The sequence below is a fragment of the Sphaeramia orbicularis genome, chromosome 1 (genome assembly GCF_902148855.1).
Source record: "Sphaeramia orbicularis chromosome 1, fSphaOr1.1, whole genome shotgun sequence".
Taxonomy (NCBI): Eukaryota; Metazoa; Chordata; class Actinopteri; order Kurtiformes; family Apogonidae; genus Sphaeramia; species Sphaeramia orbicularis.
In genome coordinates, this window is record NC_043957.1 from 15,676,793 (window position 1) to 15,694,196 (window position 17,404).

A 17,404-nucleotide genomic window follows, 5' to 3' on the forward strand; every position below is an offset into this window, starting at 1 on the left:
CCAGTTTTGACATACGTAGGGGTTAAGTACCTAACTGGGTTTGATAGGCATCCTTCCTTGTTCCTTGACGTGACTGGGGGTTAAAGGGTTCACTGGGGTGATTGGGTGGAGATCCTCTGTCCTCTGAGTTCCACTGATAGACTCAAGAAACTTCCAGAAGGCTAAATGGTGAGACCTGGTGTTCTAGAAGCAACTTCCCTGTTTGTGATTATAACTCTTAACTTGGATTTTACTTTACAGGTATGGCTACTGCTGGTCGTGTTCGATGTGAAGATCAGTTCCTGTGTTCCATCTGTCTGGATGTGTTCACTGATCCAGTCACTATACCATGTGGACACAACTTCTGCAAAAACTGCATCACTGAACATTTTAATGTCAGTGTTCAACAGAAGTGTCCCATGTGTAATGAAGTTTTCTACACAAGACCTCAGCTGAAGATCAACATCTTTGTCTCACAGATGGTGGCTCACTTCCAACATCAAGCTCAACATGAACCAAACATCTACAGCTCAGATCAACAAGCTGCCAAACCAGGAGAAGTTCCCTGTGACGTCTGCACTGAAACCAAACTGAAGGCCCTGAAATCCTGCCTGGTGTGTCTGACCTCCTACTGTCAGACTCATCTGGAACCTCATCTGACAGTTTCAGGACTAAAAAGACATCAGCTGATCCCCCCTGTGGAGAACCTGGAAGACAGGATGTGTATGAAACACGACAAGCTGTTCTGTAAAACAGACCACACATGTATCTGTCAGCACTGCACCTACTCAGACCACAAAAGTCATGATTTTTTTCACCTGAAAGTACAAAATGATGAACAAAAGACAGTGGCTGAAATTCAGAAGATGATCCAGGAGAGAAGATTGAGGATTCAAAGTGTTAAACACTTTGTCAAAGTCAGTAAGGAAGCTGCAGACAGAGAGACAGCGGAAGGTGTTGAGGTCTTCACTGCTCTGTTGGAATCTGTTCAGAGAAGTCTGATCCAGCTCAAAGAGGAGATCCAAGAAAAGCAGAGAACCACAGAGAAACAGGCTGAAGACTTCATCAAAGAGCTGGAACAAGAAATCTCAGAGCTGAGGAACAGAAGAATTGAGGTGGAGAAGCTCTCAGGTTCTGAAGACCACCTCCACTTTGTCCAAAGATTCACATCTGTGAACACTGCTCTATCCATGAAGACCAGGACAAAGGTCAGTGTCCGTCCACCATCATATGAGGGGACTGTGGTGAGAGCTGTGTCTCAGCTGGAGGACAAACTCAGACAAGACATGAAGAATTTGGTTGAGGCTGAGCTGAGGAGAGTCCAACAGTATGAGGTGGATGTGACTCTGGATCCTGATACAGCAAGTCCTTATCTTGATCTGTCTGATGATGAGAAGCAAGTTAATTGTCGTGACATGCCCAAAAATATTCAAGACAATCCAAAGAGATTCTCTATTTGTTGTAATATTTTGGGAAAGCAAAGTTTCTCTTCAGGCAGGTTTTACTTTGAGGTTCAGGTCAAAGGAAAGACTAAATGGGATTTAGGAGTGGCCAGAGACTCCATCAACAGAAAAGCTCAGGTCACCTTGAGTCCTCAGAATGGATACTGGACCATTTGGTTGAGAAATGGAAGTGATTACAAGGCACGTACTGACCCTCCTGTCCATCTGTCTTTGAAGTCTAGTCCTCAGAAAGTGGGGGTGTTTGTGGATTATGAGGAGGGTCTGGTCTGTTTTTATGATGTAGATTCTTCAGCTCTCATATACTCCTTCATTGGCTGCTGCTTCAGTGATAAACTCCTCCCATTCTTCAGTCCATGTCGCAATGATGGAGGTAAAAACTCTGCTCCTCTGATCATCACTCCTGTCAGACACACTGAGTAGAAAACCGCAAAGTCCAAGTCAAACCTGATACTGACTAATGAACGCTGCAAATTAGACTAAAACAAAACAAGCCAGCAACAGAAATTCAAGGACTGGATGTCACAGCATCTATTTGACCTCAGATCTTATGACTCAAGCCACTGTTTCAGAGTTCACCTACAAACTGATAATGGTGGAACTTGCAGTGCCATGGTTCCTGTTGATAATCTAAAGGGTGTACCTCTGCAAAGCTTTCATTTGACTGGTCATCACTGCACAGGAAGATGAGGACCGTAAGCTCCAACACTGGAGATGTGAACCTTATGGCCCCTCTGATCCAAGACTGTCTGTTGCTGCTGGGATGCAGCCTGGGTTCTAAACATTCCTGGTCAAGTTGTTCAAAAATTAAAAGAAACTAGTGATTCCAGGCTGAAGGTATATCTCATGTGCATCTAGCTTGGAAGTGCATCTTTGAACATTAGGACAGCATGGTAGTTCAGTGGTCTCTGGTTTCCCCTTGCAGCAATTCCCAGCCACAGCAAGATCTTTCTGTGTGATGGAGACCCCTCTGTGTTCAAGTTATGTGGGTTTCCTCTGTGTTCTCCAGGTTCTTAGCCATCAAAAACACATATACTAGGTTAATTTTCCTGTCAGTGCCCTTAACCAGTAGCCTGAAATCAGCCCGGCACTGGGCAGAACCAATCACATCTATCTATCTGATACAGGGCAGGTCAGATGTGGTTTAGTACAATGAGAAGCAGCAACCTGTGACTGGTGCCTGTCCAATACTGGGTTCTGTACAAAACCAGTGCTCTGATTGGTTCTTTGTGTATCCATCCACAGAAAATTTGGCCCTGATGTAAACGCCCTCTGCAAACAGAAAAGAAACTGAGAGGGCCCAAACTAATTCTCATTTAACAAGATGTTGAATATTGTAATGAATCTCCACCCCAGTTGCTCCTTCCTCTCCTTCCAGGATCACTATCCCCTCACCTCATCTGAGCTAGCTTCTCCTATCTACCCCCATGGCCATGCATTGAACCCGAAACAACTGAAAAATGTAAGTTTACATTGCCAAAGTTAAATTTGATGCACCAACCCCTTTTTGACCTTGAAAAAGAAGGTTAAGGATGGCCCCCCAAGAACTGGTTCAATACCTCCCCAATCTGGGGTAAAAATTAGTCCAATAATGCCAAGTCACTTGACCAACATACTGCCTCACATTTTTTCCCAGTTCTATTAAATTCAGTTCAATTCAATGCAATGCAATTAAATCAAATTCAATTGTTATTTATAAAGTGCCAATTATTATCTCTCTTCACTTCACAATTTTAGATCAAGACATTAACCCATCCTTTTCTAGTTTTTTCTCTATTTTTAACTTTTCTTGAGCAATTTTGCACCATTTATTCTAACATTATGCTCAGTATTTTGCTTTCTTTTTTTTTTTTTTCTTTTTTTTTTCCTTTTTTTATGGGCTCAGCTGGCTGACAGGCAGCTGTCTGTACCGATAAGGCAGCAGCCGACATCAACTGTACTCCCAGTCATCATTGCCCATTTTTCTAACACCTTTGCTTGTGTATCCTCTTTTATTTGGACATTTTACCAGGGAGTATCTCACACTACTTTTTTTTTTTTCCCTACTTGTCTTGTCCAGCGTTCTAACAGCAGAATGGTAGTCTGGTTCCTTTTGGTGCTGAACAAATTTGCTTTGCCAAGGGTAACTTCATAAAGTATATGAAGCGCCCTTTGATATTCTACTGTGTTTATTATGAGTTTTGTTGAACCACATTTCGATGCCGGACCTGACATGGGGGGTGGGGGTGGGGGGGTAGAAGAAGGGGAGAAAACAAGAGAGAAGAAGGTGGCGAAGACCCTCACAAGAAAGTATCAACAATACAAACAGCAACAACCATGGAGACAATTATAATGATGACAATAACTACAACCAGAACTGAGTAAACTGGGCAGAAGAGAGAGAAGAAAACAAAAAAACAAACAAACAAAACTACAAAAAAAACACAACAATGAGATACATAAGACCTGTGAAATGAAGAATATAAGAAAGCATGAACAAAATGTCATATACCACATTCGCCCAAATAATACCTATAACAAATAATACCAGAAACAAATCCACACAACATCAGTTGTTCACATTCATCTGCTGTGACAGAGTGAACAAGGCAAACAGACTGAGGTGAAGAACACAGGCATGCAACCGCAACCGCACTCCCTCCAAGGATCAGGGACCAACCAAGAGGGCCCCAAGGCCCGGCCATCCAGCAGACACCACAGAGAGGGGGGATCCAGCCCGCCCCCCCCCCGAGAGGCAACAGTGTGCCCGCCCCGAAGATGGTCGAGGGAGGCCCCCCACCAGAGGCCCCACAGCAGCCGAGCACAGGCCCCAGGAGGCCAGGGACGCCAGCCGCCACCCCCCCGCCAGGGGCTGGCCACCCAGGGGCAGGCAAGGCGCCGGTCCCCGAGCCCCACGAGCCCAGGAGCCACCCATCTCCCCAGGCAGGGGTCCCACCCAGCACACCGGGCAGCCAGGCCGGCCCAGACCGCCACCCGCTGCAGGCCAGTGCGCACCCTGATGCCAGAAGTCTGATCCTCAGAAAGTGGGGGTGTTTGTGGATTATGAGGAGGGTCTGGTCTCCTTTTATGACATGGATTCTCCAATTCTCATCTACTCCTTCATTGGCTGCTGCTTCAGGAATAAACTCCTCCCATTCTTCAATCAAGGTCTAAATGATGGAGGTAAAAATTCTGCTCCTCTGATCATCACTCCTGTCAGACACTGAGTAAGAGATTCATCAAATGTAAAGATTTTCTATGATTTACTGGAGTTGCTATACTTAGTGACAATTTAAACTGTTTCAATGTGTATTAATCTTTATTCAAATGTACTTACATGGTAAAATTTACAGTGATAATAATCCTGGTTGGACAGGTTGTGATGCACTGTGATTTAATACAATGATAATGATGGTGTTATTACGGTGGCCCAAAGGTGCAACAGCCCCAAAAATGATCCACTATAAGAAAAAAAAGAGAACAGCCCCAAAAATTATCCACTATAACAAAAAACAGAGAACAGCCTAAATTGTTGCACCTCTGGGCCACCACATTTTATACTGTTAACTTGAATTTAAAATGCTGTGATTGTGAATGTGTTTCCATTATGTGATTGACTTCTATACATTCAAATGATAGTAGTGTTCAGGAGAATTCAATATTCAATAACAGCAGTGACAGTAAAGATTATGTTCATCAACTATAATAAATACACGTACACACTGTACACAGTCTTCATTTTAAATAAGAAAAATCATAAAATATTAAACGTTTGTGTGTGAGTTATTTTCTGATTGTCACAATTGATCATTGTGGAGCAGATTCAGCCCTGGAGTCCTTGCAGCCCCATCCACCCTCCAGGCTCAACAGACAAAAGCACAGTGGGTGACATTTAGTCCTGGTGAAACAGTGGAAATCACCGGCCCCGTACAAGATAAATGATCTCATTCACGCTCTGTGATGTGTTTCATGGATGTTTCATCCGTCATCAACATAAACACAATGTTCACCCGCCTCACTGAGCAACAGATCCAGCCTGAACTGGTTAAGAGAATCAGAGACTTCTGACAAGACACATTATGACATGTTATAATCAACAGCTGAAGATCCAACACTGATGGAAACACAGGGGTCCCACAGGGCTGCTCCCATATTATTCTGCCCCTACATAAATATGATTTGCAACACAGATAATATGACACTCATTATATATTCAAATATGACTGATTCCATCAGCCTTAAAGCATTTTCGCTGGCAGGTAAACTCACCTGTGAGCAAAAACATTTCAACAGCTGTTTATGAATCCCTCATTAAGTCAGTTCTCACATCATCTCATCCTGGTTCTCTTTCTGTCTTGAAGATAAAGCTAAACTGTCACAGATCATTGCTTTCAAGTTTCTATGGTTCCAGATGTTTTCAGCCACAATTTGCTAATTTTTCAACAACAGAAACACAGACACACAGAGCTCTGCAGGCTCAAACATCTTGGAAGCTTCTATAGTATTTCATTCCTATAATATAATATACTGAATCATCAAAATGGGCTACAGATGTTAATGTAATTCAGGAAGATCTGAAACATGTTTGATTAATGTTTGTCTCTTAAAATAATGTAGCATTCCACTGAACATATCTGGAAACATTAGCATTGTTGTTACGGCATCTCTGAACTCCAAAAGAGACTGTTTTCATTTACATACATGGCACAGCAGAAGTAACGTCACTAACAGATAAAGTCAGAATCTGATGGTCATTAATGTTTTTGTAGATGCTACTCTCCAAGACTGCAGAATATTTAGGTTAAAGGTCAACACATCAGCCTGATCTCCGTTATGTATGATTACATTTCAATGTATGAAAATCCCTCATTCATATCTATGCACATGACTCAGATGAAGCATTGACATATGCTCTTGGCAGTGGATTTTGAGTGAATTCCACTCTTTACAGGTTCTTTGTGAATGACATACTATAATGTTTTCTCATTTGTATTGGAGCTGGCCTTAAGTCATTATTTTGGAATAACAGTTTTCACTCAAGTGATATCTCAGTGGTAGAAATGAGCTTCCACAGAACAGCATGGTTGACCATGATTCTTTTGGACACATAACACAATATAATGTGTAACATTCTTTAGACATAAACTGTTGAAGAACAAACCAAAAGAACAAGACGTAGAGGATGTATGAGGTCATACTGTCTATAACTTTTGACATCTGGCCAGTTTCTTTAGTTCATTAAGTTTGGATGAATGTTTGCACCAAATCTGAAAATGTTCTGTCAAACTAAATTGGATGCATCTAAAACCACAGACAGGTTGAGTCAACTCCAGCTGATCTGGCGCCTAAAGATTTAATGAATATTCATGAACCTGATGGATGTGTAGCGTGACAGCATGCAAATGAACAGAACTGGAAACACAGGATTCATTTAAAGTCATGTCAATGAAAAGATGTGATAAGTTTTTTGAAACAGCAGAAGTGTTTCAGTTGAATGTGATAAAGAGCTGAGTTCAAGACATCTTCCTCAACATCACAACAAACACTGGTGAGTAGAAAAGGACATTTACTCTGTTTCTGCAGATATTAGCATCATATAAACTTATCGTTGCATATAGTAATTAAACTGTAGATGCCTACATAAGAAAATAAGTAAGTAAATTTTATTTATAGAGCTCTTTTCACAGAGTCACAAAGTGCTTTACAGTGCAAAGTACAAATAAACAGTACAAATAAAATGCAATTAAAATACCATTTAAAAACAATAAAATACAATTAAAATATGAAAAATACATAAAGTGCAATCAGTTTGTAGCAGCCCTGAGTAAGTTGGGAAATTAAAAAGCCTACTTTAACAGGAGTGTTTTGAGGTGTTTTTTAAAACTCTGTACAGAGTCCATGGACCGTAAGTGTAGAGGCAGGTCATGACGAATCAGTTAAAGAAAAGGCAAAAGACATCTGTGTAAAGTTTGCTTTTTACTGTTTTTACAGGCATGCAACGTATGCAGTCTTGAGTAGAAATAACTTATATTTTTGTTGACTTCTTTTGACTTGTGCTCTAGACAGGGAACCTTTATTGCACTTCACTGTATTTTCTAAGGTTTGAACTAAAGACAACTTGCGTTTAACATCAGGCTGGAAAGTGAAGTTTTATTCTATAAAGAGCTGTAATGAAATGTGACTGAACTTTGTTTTATAGTGTCCATTAAACCATGAGGGTTTGACATGTTTTGTATGATACGGATAAAAATCCAGTAAAACATTAACACAAAACAGCCCTGTTTAAAGTGATTTACTGTTTCATTTAAATACTACTATTTTGAGAGTCTGTGACCTTATCATCCTAATCACACACTAACTCTGTACCTACACTGTAAAAGACAGGTGTCATCACTTCAGGATATACATTTACATTCAGTGCTTGTCAGTTCTTGTTACCTGGACTGATTCCAGTTTTACTATTTGCATGTTCATCTCTGTTTCCAGTGTACAAATATGGCTGCTGCCAGTTGTCTGCTGTGTGAACATCAGTTCCTGTGTTCCATCTGTCTGGATGTGTTCACTGACCCGGTCACCACATCATGTGGACACAACTTCTGCAAATCCTGCATTACTGAACACTTCAACGTCAATGTTCCATATCAGTGTCCCATGTGTAAAGAGGTTTTCCACACAAAACCTCAGTTGAAGATCAACACTTTCATCTCAGAGATGGTGGCCCAGTTCAGGCATGAAGCTCAAAAGAGAGCAAACAGCAGCAGGATTTGTATGAAACATGATAAACCTCTGGAGCTGTTCTGTAAAACAGACCACACCTGTATCTGTCTACTCTGTCTTGTTTTAGACCACAAGAATCATGAGTTTGTTCCTCTGAGAAAAGAACATGAAGAACAGAAGACAGAGCTGAAGAAGATAGAGGCTGAAATTTGGCAGATGATTCAGGAGAGACAACTGAAGATCCAGGAGATCCAACACTCAGTGGACCTCGGTAAGAAAGCTGCAGACAGACAAACAGCAGAAGGTGTTGAGGTCTTCACTGCTCTGATGGAGTCTGCTCAGAGAAGTCTGATCCAGCTCAAAGAGGAGATCCAAGAAAAGCAGAGAACCACAGAGAAACAGGCTGAAGACTTCATCAAAGAGCTGGAACAAGAAATCTCTGAGCTGAAGAAGAGAGGCACTGAGCTGAAGCAGCTCTCAGGTTGTGAAGACCACCTCCACTTTGTCCAAAGATTCTCATCTGTAAACACTGCTCCACCCATGAAGACCTGGACAAAGGTCAGCGTTCGTCCACCATCATATGAGGGGACTGTGGTGAGAGCTGTGTCTCAGCTGGAGGACAAACTCAGAAAAGACATGAAGAAGATGGTTGAAGCTGAGCTGAAGAGAGTCCAGCAGTATGAGGTGGATGTGACTCTGGACCCAGATACAGCAAATTCCTGGCTCGTTCTGTCTGAAGATGAAAAACAGGTTAAATGTGGAGATGGAAGGAAGAACCTTCCAGACAAACCACAGAGATTTTCTCTCTGTTGTAATATTTTGGGAAAGCAGAGTTTCTGTTCAGGCAGGTTTTACTTTGAGGTTCAGGTCAAAGGAAAGTCTGGCTGGGCTTTAGGAGTGGTCAGAGAGTCTGTGAACAGGAAGGTCCACATCGCACTGAATCCTCAGAACGGATATTGGTCCATCTGGTTGAGGAATGGAAATGAATACTGTGCACCTTCTGTCCATCTGTCCCTAGAGTCTCAGCCTCAGAAGGTGGGGGTGTTTGTGGATTATGAGGAGGGTCTGGTCTCCTTTTATGACGTAGATTCTTCAGTTCTCATCTACTCCTTCATTGGCTGCTGCTTCAATGATAAACTCCTCCCATTCTTCAGTCCATGTCGCAATGATGGAGGTAAAAACTCTGCTCCTCTGATCATCACTCCTGTCAGACACACAGAGTAGAAATCCTCAAAATCCAAGTAAGACCTGGACAACGAAAGCTGTACATCACACTTTTACATTAGATTTACATTACATTACTTTACTGAATTATCCTGTTTAATCTCAGTCTGTGGCTTTGATCCATGTACTTTTTCTTTAAATATATTTAAAGGGAAACATTTAAGGTGGAGGATTTGACAGACTTTGATGTGATGAACTGAGGTGATTTAACATATGTAAAGGTCGAGAAAGATCACGATGTGTCATAATAACAGATGGGTCAGATGTGGTTTGAAAGGAGGAGGAGCTTTTGGTCTCATGCCCTTTGGAAAAAGACAATGAACTGAGAGGCCCCAGACTAATTCTCACCGACAAACTACACTGTTTGCAAGAAAACCAAAAAAAGGCGATGGCTACTGCCACAGTACAATGGCACGAAATATCAGCTTGTCTATTGCCACAGAGCCAATCAAATGTTAGCATTTGGACTATGACAATAAGCAGTGAGGACATTTGTTGTCACAGAACCAATCATGGATACTGTTCCATGAACTCATTGGCCTCTTGTTGTCACAGTACTGTGGTGATATATGGTGTATACACCTCGTACACACCACAACCAAATTATGTCAGTCCGTAAAAGTTTAATGTTTGGGCCTTTTGTCCACATGACATCGGCGTTGTCGGTAGCCTGAAATAATATTTATGGAGAACAGGTCCCAGAGCGGAAAAATCACCCAATGACGCCCTGGCGTTGCTGTATGGATGGGCAAAACACCACTTTATGGAAACAATGACACCCTAGTACCACGTAACCAGAAGAAGAAAACCCTGGATGTAACCTCATGCGCATGTTCACTGCATTCTTCTGTGATTTTAATGTATCCTGCGGCTTTGTCTGTGTTTGTGTACAGCACCACAAATAGGTATGGCATACGTATTACACTGTTTTAACCCAGTTTACCACCTGGATGCAGATATTTCTTGAAATGATACGAGTGTGGATGCAAAACTTTTAGAATCTTCAAAAGAAAAATATCACTAGCATTGTCATTCGGACGTAGTGTCCAATAACTGTTACCCAAGCCTTTTCCTGTAACCAGACAGACATGTGCGATGCTTACAGGGTGGGGAAGCAAAATTAACAATGAACATTTAGTTGTTTTTTCTCAGCAGGAACTACGTCAATTGTTTTGAAACCAAACATATATTGATGTCATAATCATACCTAACACTATTATCCATACCTTTTCAGAAACTTTTGCCCATATGAGTAATCAGGAAAGCAAACGTCAAAGAGTGTGTGATTTGCTGAATGCACTCATCACACCAAAGGAGATTTCAAAAATAGTTGGAGTGTCCATAAAGACTGTTTATGACTGTTCATGACTTTCAATAACCAAATTGGTCATACACTGTCTTTCAATCCCTGCCTCAAAATATTGTAAATTTTGCTTCCCCACCCTGTACTGCCACAGTACTGTGTCAGCAGGGTGACAGGCTACCAGTCTACACATGATAGAATGCTCTGTGGTAAAAGCCAAATGAGAAAGTTAGTCCCACAGTATTGTGGCAATAGCCACTTTGAAAAAATAAATTGATCTGTTCATTCATTAATAATAAGTTTTTGTGTTTTTTCTTGCTGTTTTCATTTCATTAAAATATAGAAGGTGTGACTTCTAACCTTTCCATTTGAACAATAAATTAGATGTAACTGTGACTCGAAGCTAAGGTGTGGAGGTTAAACATCACCCCATGGCTGTTATAAAATCACCATAAACCCCTGTTATTGTCAGTTTATCACTGACATGCAGAAGCTTTTCAACAGAGCTAGGTCTTGATTTATAGTTCTACTAGTGATTGTTGTGCATTTATTAGTTCACAAAGGAAGGAGTATGAGTATAAAATACTACTGACCACATAAATAATCCAGGAGGAAAGTGCTGGTACACTTTCTGGATGAGTTAGTTTGATGTGACGTGTGGATTTTGGTTTGTGTGGCCACTTATAATATTTAATACTATATATTGTAGCCAATTTGTTACATTTTCTGATTCAATTTGACTAAATCGCAGCATTTGTTTCTGCCCAATTACATTTAAAGAATTATATACCAGAGTCTTATGACAGCAAAGATAGGAGACGATAAAAACTCTTACTGTAATATTTTATGAACATGAGGAAACAAATCACATAAACCTGTTGGTCTTAAAGGTGGAGCTCCGCAGGAAATATATCAGAGCTTTGTCACATATTGTAAATGAATGTCAGTCATATGACGGCAGAGCTACAGAACAGACACATTTCAGTCAAACTCCACTGATCATCTACAGAATAAAAGCCTGGTGAGTATAGCTCAGAATATGTACTGTGATTCAACTGATGTGTTTTCTATTTCAGTAGAAGACATGCAGTGGGAATCACTGATAGTGATCATGGTAACAGCGATAAACTGATCATATGGATCAAACATTTTGGGATGGAATCATTCTGCAGGGGATGCATCCATACAGGAGGTCTAAGCTCATACTTGTGACTTTGGTTTGTTTGATTTTATTTCATTTTAGCAATATATTCCACTTTTATGCCATGAAAATAAAGAAATCTTCATTGTAAAAAATAACTAATCCATGTCAGTCTTTCAGTTCTTCATCATATGTTTAACTTAAGGTAAAATCATAAAATTTATGAAACAACCTTCTTTCACGTGACCAAGATGCTTCATTTTTGCGAACGTTAAGAAAAACTTCCTGAGCTTGTTTTCCAACTACTCAATAAGAAGTCTGTTAAGTCTGTCAACCCACAGTGTATATCTCGTGGAGACAGTTGTCTGTACAATGATAATGTTATATTGAATGTCTGACATCTTCTTCAGAGGCTGTTTAGCCCACAGTGCTACCTGTTGGCTCTTCTGTGAAACTGCAGCTACTGGTGTCACAGGTTGTACTGTACAACTAACATGGATATAATCCCTTCTGACCATAGAACAAGATCTCCAAAGCATATCTTTACATTTTTAGAGCTGTTGTGACATTTTTGGAGTATTTTCATTTGCTGCACATCAATACAACCCTTATATCCCAAATTGTAATAATCTGTAAGTAATAAGTCATTACTAACTAAATAAATGGTTGAAAAGGTGAATAGATCAGCAGTATTTGGTGGGCATGCTTCCCTTGCATTTGCAAAGACAGGGACTGAAGGAGAGAGGGTGTTGCTGTTGATGAACCTCTCCTCAGTGCAATTGTTTAAGGGTTTTCATTGTATTTTCAAGTATTAAACATACCCTTTACAGACAAATGAAAGATTTAGTTATTAAAATCAATTTCTTTTAATGATCAGTTTGACCAGGATGTGATCACAATCAGTGGTTTCTGCTGCACAAAAGTGTTTTTAGTGTTTTAAGAATTTTCCCAGCGAGTAATAATTATGGATTTTTAATTGGATGTTAATGTAGAGATGGCTGCTGCTGGTCCAGTGCGATATGAAGATCAGTTCCTGTGTTCCATCTGTCTGGATATCTTTACTGATCCAGTCACCATGCCATGTGGACACAACTTCTGCAAACACTGCATCACTGAACACTTTGCCAAAAATACATGGACATGTCCCACATGTGGTGAACATTTTTACATTAGACCTCTGTTGAAGATCAACACTTTCATCTCAGAGATGGTGTCTCAGTTCAGACGTGAAGCTCAACATGAACCAAACATCTACAGCTCAGATCAACAAGCTGCCAAACCAGGAGAAGTTCCCTGCGACGTCTGCACTGAAACCAAACTGAAGGCCCTGAAGTCCTGCCTGGTGTGTCTGACCTCCTACTGTCAGACTCATCTGGAACCTCATCTGACACTTTCAGTACTAAAAAGACATCAGCTGATCCACCCTGTGGAGAACCTGGAAGACAGGATGTGTATGAAACATGATAAACCTCTGGAGCTGTTCTGTAAAACAGACCACACCTGTATCTGTCTGCACTGCACCTACAAAGACCACATGACACATGAGTTTGTTCCTCTGAAAGAGGAACACAAAAAACAGAAGGCAGAGCTGAAGAAGACAGGGGCTGAAATTCAGCAGATGATCCAGGAGAGACAACTGAAGATCCAGGAGATCCAACACTCAGTGGACCTCAGTAAGAAAGCTGCAGACAGACAAACAGCAGAAGGTGTTGAGGTCTTCACTGCTCTGATGGAGTCTGTTCAGAGAAGTCTGGACCAGCTCATTGAGGAGATCCAAGAAAAGCAGAGAACCACAGAGAAACAGGCTGAAGACTTCATCAGAGAGCTGGAACAGGAAATCTCTGAGCTGAAGAAGAGAAGCACTGAGGTGGAACAGCTCTCAGGTTCTGAAAACCACCTCCACTTTGTCCAAGGATTCACATCTATAAAGACTGCTCCACCCATGAAGACCTGGACAAAGGTCAGCGTCCATCCACCATCATATGAGGAAAGTGTAGTGAAAACTGTGTCCCAGCTGGAGAACAAAGTCAAAGAGGACAAGATAAAACTGCTGAAAGTGAAGCTGAAGACAGTCCAGCAGTATGAGGTGGATGTGACTCTGGATCCAGATACAGCATATCCTAAACTCATCCTGTCTGATGACGGGAAACAGGTCAGCTGTGGTGTTGATTGGAAGAACCTTCCAGACAAACCAGAGAGATTCTCTATCTGTCGTAATGTTTTGGGAAAGCAGAGTTTCTGTTCAGGCAGGTTTTACTTTGAGGTTCAGGTCAAAGGAAAGACTAACTGGAGTTTAGGAGTGGTCAGAGAGTCCATCAACAGGAAGGCGTACATCATGGAAAGGCCTCAGAATGGATACTGGACCATCTGGTTGAGAAATAGAAATCAGTACAGGGCTCGTACTGACCCTCCCATCCATCTGTCTCTGGAGTCTGGTCCTCAGAAGGTGGGGGTGTTTGTGGATTATGAGGAGGGTCTGGTCTCCTTTTATGATGTAGATTCTTCAGCTCTCATCTACTCCTTCACTGACTGCTGCTTCAGTGATAAACTCCTCCCATTTTTCAGCCCATGTGGTAGGGATGGAGGTAAAAACTCTGCTCCTCTGATCATCACTCCTGTCAGACTCCCTTAGATTTACTGATAGTTGGTGCCTGTGAAAACCCTTTTGGCCATAAATAGAATAGAATAGAATAGAATAGAATAGAATAGAATAGAATAGAATAGAATAGAATAGAATAGAATAGAATAGAATAGAATGCCCTTTGTTTTCTGAATGTACAACAAGATTGGAGAGCTTCTCCTTTTTCAGTGCAAACAGGTAACTATATATAAAATATAAGGTGCAAAATAAGATAAAGTCCTACAAGACGGTGCAGTTAGCTGTCTATACAAATATGAAGACAGAAGGATAAAATTGAGAATACAAAAAATGTAAGAATATATTGAACAGGATGTTGAATATGAACAGAATAATTATAGTGCACAGGGTGATTAATATTCACAGATGGATATATATTCCATGTGGGAATGATTGTATTGCACAGGATGAATGAATGTCCAGGTAGTTATGTGACAGTGGAGGATATATGGCACATTGTACACTGTCTTGATGGCTGAGGTCGTTACATGTGAGAGTTCAGGGTGGTGATGGCTCTCAGAAACTGTTTTTCAGTCAGTTTGTCCTTGCCTTGATGCACCTGTAGCGCCTGCCAGAGGGCAACAGGCCAAACAGCTGAGACCAGGGATGTGAACTGTCCTTGATAATGTTCTGAGCTCTGCTGAGGCACTGGGGGGTGTAAATGTCTATCTGGGAGGGGAGAGGGCTTTGACTGTCCTCTGAAGCTTCGCTCTGTGTGCCTCAGTGCAGCTCCCATACCAGGTGGACAGACAGGACGTTAGCAGGCTCTCAGTGGACCAGTGGTAGAAGGCCAGCAGCAGCTTCTTGTCCAGTGGTTCTTCCCGAGGAGTCTCAGGAAGTGTAGACGCTGCTGGGACATGTTGTCTGTCCAGGAGAGGTCATTGGAGATCTGGACTTCCAGGAACCTGAATGTGTGGACCCTCTCCACACACTCGCTGTTGACGTAGAGGGGGGGCAGGTCAGTTCTGTTCCCCCTGAAGTCCACAATAATCTCCTTTTTTTTGTGTTGTTCAGTACCAGGTTATTGTCTGATCACCAGGTCGTTCGCTTCTGGACCTCCTCTCTGTAGGCTGTCTTGTCTCCCTTTGAGACCAGTCTCATCACTGTGGTGTCGTCTCCAAATTTGACAGTGAAGTTGTCTCTGTGTCGAAGGCGAGTAGGTTTTTGTCGTCCACTTCTCGTAGCTTCTCTTCTTTTGCTCCGTTTTCCAAATGATCCAAACAAAAACTAAGTGAATCTTGTAGAAACAGAATTAACAAGTTTGCAGACACCACTGGATTTAACACGGAGGGTGAACAGAAGTGTGGAACACTGGCAGTGTGTTCAACCAATCAGTGTTCTGCAGCACACAGCCCCGCCCCCAAGAATTCAAGGAATCTGAACAGTTCTGCCCCCCTACTACAAAGTTTTATCAGGAAAAGTTTAGGGCAGAGGGAGAGCGTTTTACTGAGAAACGCACCAAGGTTTATGATAATCTAGCGTTAAAGTTGCTGTGGTGGAAAAGGGGCTGATGCTGAATGGAGTCCATTGCTTGTTGTTTTGGGTTATTTTTTCAGTCCTCTTGACTACAGGTGAATAGGTGGGATCAAGCAAAATGCTGTGGTGGTTTGCAGATCCTAGTGGAGTTAGTGGAACAACTTTGTATGCGCCTGGAATAGAACTATAACATTCATCCAGTGTCTTCCCAAACCATGTGGTATAGTTGATATATTGATCAAATCTACTCAGGGATTTAATCAGTATGATGATCAGAAAATCACAGATCAATACGCACATATCTTCACCTCTTACTGTATGGAATTTGATGAATGCCTTGTTTGTCAACTTTTACCAACCAATGGGCACTAAGGCCCGCTCTATTCCAGTTTCATGTGTAGAGGTAGAGACAGGACAGAAATAGACCTGTTCAAAATGAGACGTCCATCTCTGTGTGATGGACAACAACTGTTTCCTGCACGACGTCAAGAAAAAAAAAATCAATATACACGATGGAAATATTATGTCCTTAGTAAATATAATATAATACAGTATAATGTAATATAATGTAATATAATGGTCCTTTGTCATTTAAACAAATCTAATGAATGTTGATCTGTTATTCAGCAGTATTATTCAGACATTTGGTAAAAATACAATGACAGACAACATTTATTATCAATAAACAGTATTACAAAAGGCCATTTCTGACATTTTAGTATTTATTTTATTCATATATTCTACTACTTTTGTGAAGCCCAGACTTTGTTAAACCTCTTTCAACACCAAAACATTTCATCTACATGAGTTAAAGTGGATTTTCACAACAGATTTGAACATTTTCACAAATCTGACTTCAAACTTTCAGCATTTGGGCTGAATTATCTCTTTCTGCAGTGAACTAGGACAAAAATAGGCCTGAGTTCCATAAAGCTGAGATTGTCTTGAACATTTGGATATAAAACACTTGGGTTTTGTGTTATTTGGAAGTACCTTAACAAGGTGAATTTAAGAAAGTGTAAAAAAAAAAAAAAATCAAGAAAATACCTTCGGAGCTCCATGGGTTAAAAACAGCATTAAAACATATAAAACAATCCCGATCTCTGTTTAATACACCCCATAGCTCCATCAGACATCCAGAAAAAAATGACATAAGGATGTTAAATGTACCTCAGTCTTCACAGTGCTGTGTTAATTTGCGATGCTCTTTGCAGGTCTTGTTGGCTGATCTTCATATTCATTATCTATGTGCTCTTTTTCAGATCAAAGCTTTAGAAAATGAAATGATTCTTTAAACTGAAGAAACTTTTTTTTAGATTTTTTTTTAAATTTTCTAATTGCTGGAATTACTGTACATACTGATAATGTTTGTATTTTTCTTACATATATCATTTCACTTGTTAGAAGTATTTACATTATTAAGGTGATTAATTAGGTTTGTGAGATGAAAAATGTAAATTAAAAATGTCAGAGATTTTCTGAGTGCA

General features: G+C 40.8%; 3 protein-coding genes across 3 annotated transcripts; all 3 read left to right on the forward strand.

Annotated features, from left to right (window-relative positions):
* Positions 1–242: 242 nt before the first annotated feature.
* On the forward strand, positions 243–1,900 carry LOC115436341 (E3 ubiquitin-protein ligase TRIM21-like). The gene is made up of 2 exons (XM_030159228.1): positions 243–561; positions 1,003–1,900. Exons 1-2 carry the CDS (start codon positions 243–245, stop codon positions 1,860–1,862), a joined length of 1,179 nt encoding a protein of 392 aa, XP_030015088.1. The 3' UTR covers positions 1,863–1,900.
* A 6,013-nt stretch (positions 1,901–7,913) lies between these two features.
* On the forward strand, positions 7,914–9,359 carry LOC115417417 (E3 ubiquitin-protein ligase TRIM21-like). The gene is made up of 2 exons (XM_030131329.1): positions 7,914–8,167; positions 8,255–9,359. Exons 1-2 carry the CDS (start codon positions 7,914–7,916, stop codon positions 9,357–9,359), a joined length of 1,359 nt encoding a protein of 452 aa, XP_029987189.1.
* Positions 9,360–12,797: 3,438 nt separating this feature from the next.
* Positions 12,798–14,435, forward strand: LOC115417426 (E3 ubiquitin-protein ligase TRIM21-like). Its single transcript, XM_030131343.1, has one exon. The coding sequence runs from the start codon at positions 12,798–12,800 to the stop codon at positions 14,433–14,435; it is 1,638 nt and encodes a 545-aa protein (XP_029987203.1).
* The last annotated feature ends 2,969 nt before the right edge of the window (positions 14,436–17,404 follow it).

Excerpts from the sequence above, each read along its gene's own strand:
- LOC115417417 (XM_030131329.1), top strand. The coding sequence starts at position 7,914 with ATGGCTGCTGCCAGTTGTCTGCTGTGTGAACATCAGTTCCTGTGTTCC. Across the intron at positions 8,168-8,254 it reads CATGAAGCTCAAAAGAGAGC|TGTTTTAGACCACAAGAATC; the intron begins AAACAGCAGCAG and ends TCTACTCTGTCT.
- LOC115436341 (XM_030159228.1), top strand. The coding sequence starts at position 243 with ATGGCTACTGCTGGTCGTGTTCGATGTGAAGATCAGTTCCTGTGTTCC. Across the intron at positions 562-1,002 it reads TCCCTGTGACGTCTGCACTG|AAGAAAAGCAGAGAACCACA; the intron begins AAACCAAACTGA and ends AAGAGGAGATCC.
- LOC115417426 (XM_030131343.1), top strand. The coding sequence starts at position 12,798 with ATGGCTGCTGCTGGTCCAGTGCGATATGAAGATCAGTTCCTGTGTTCC.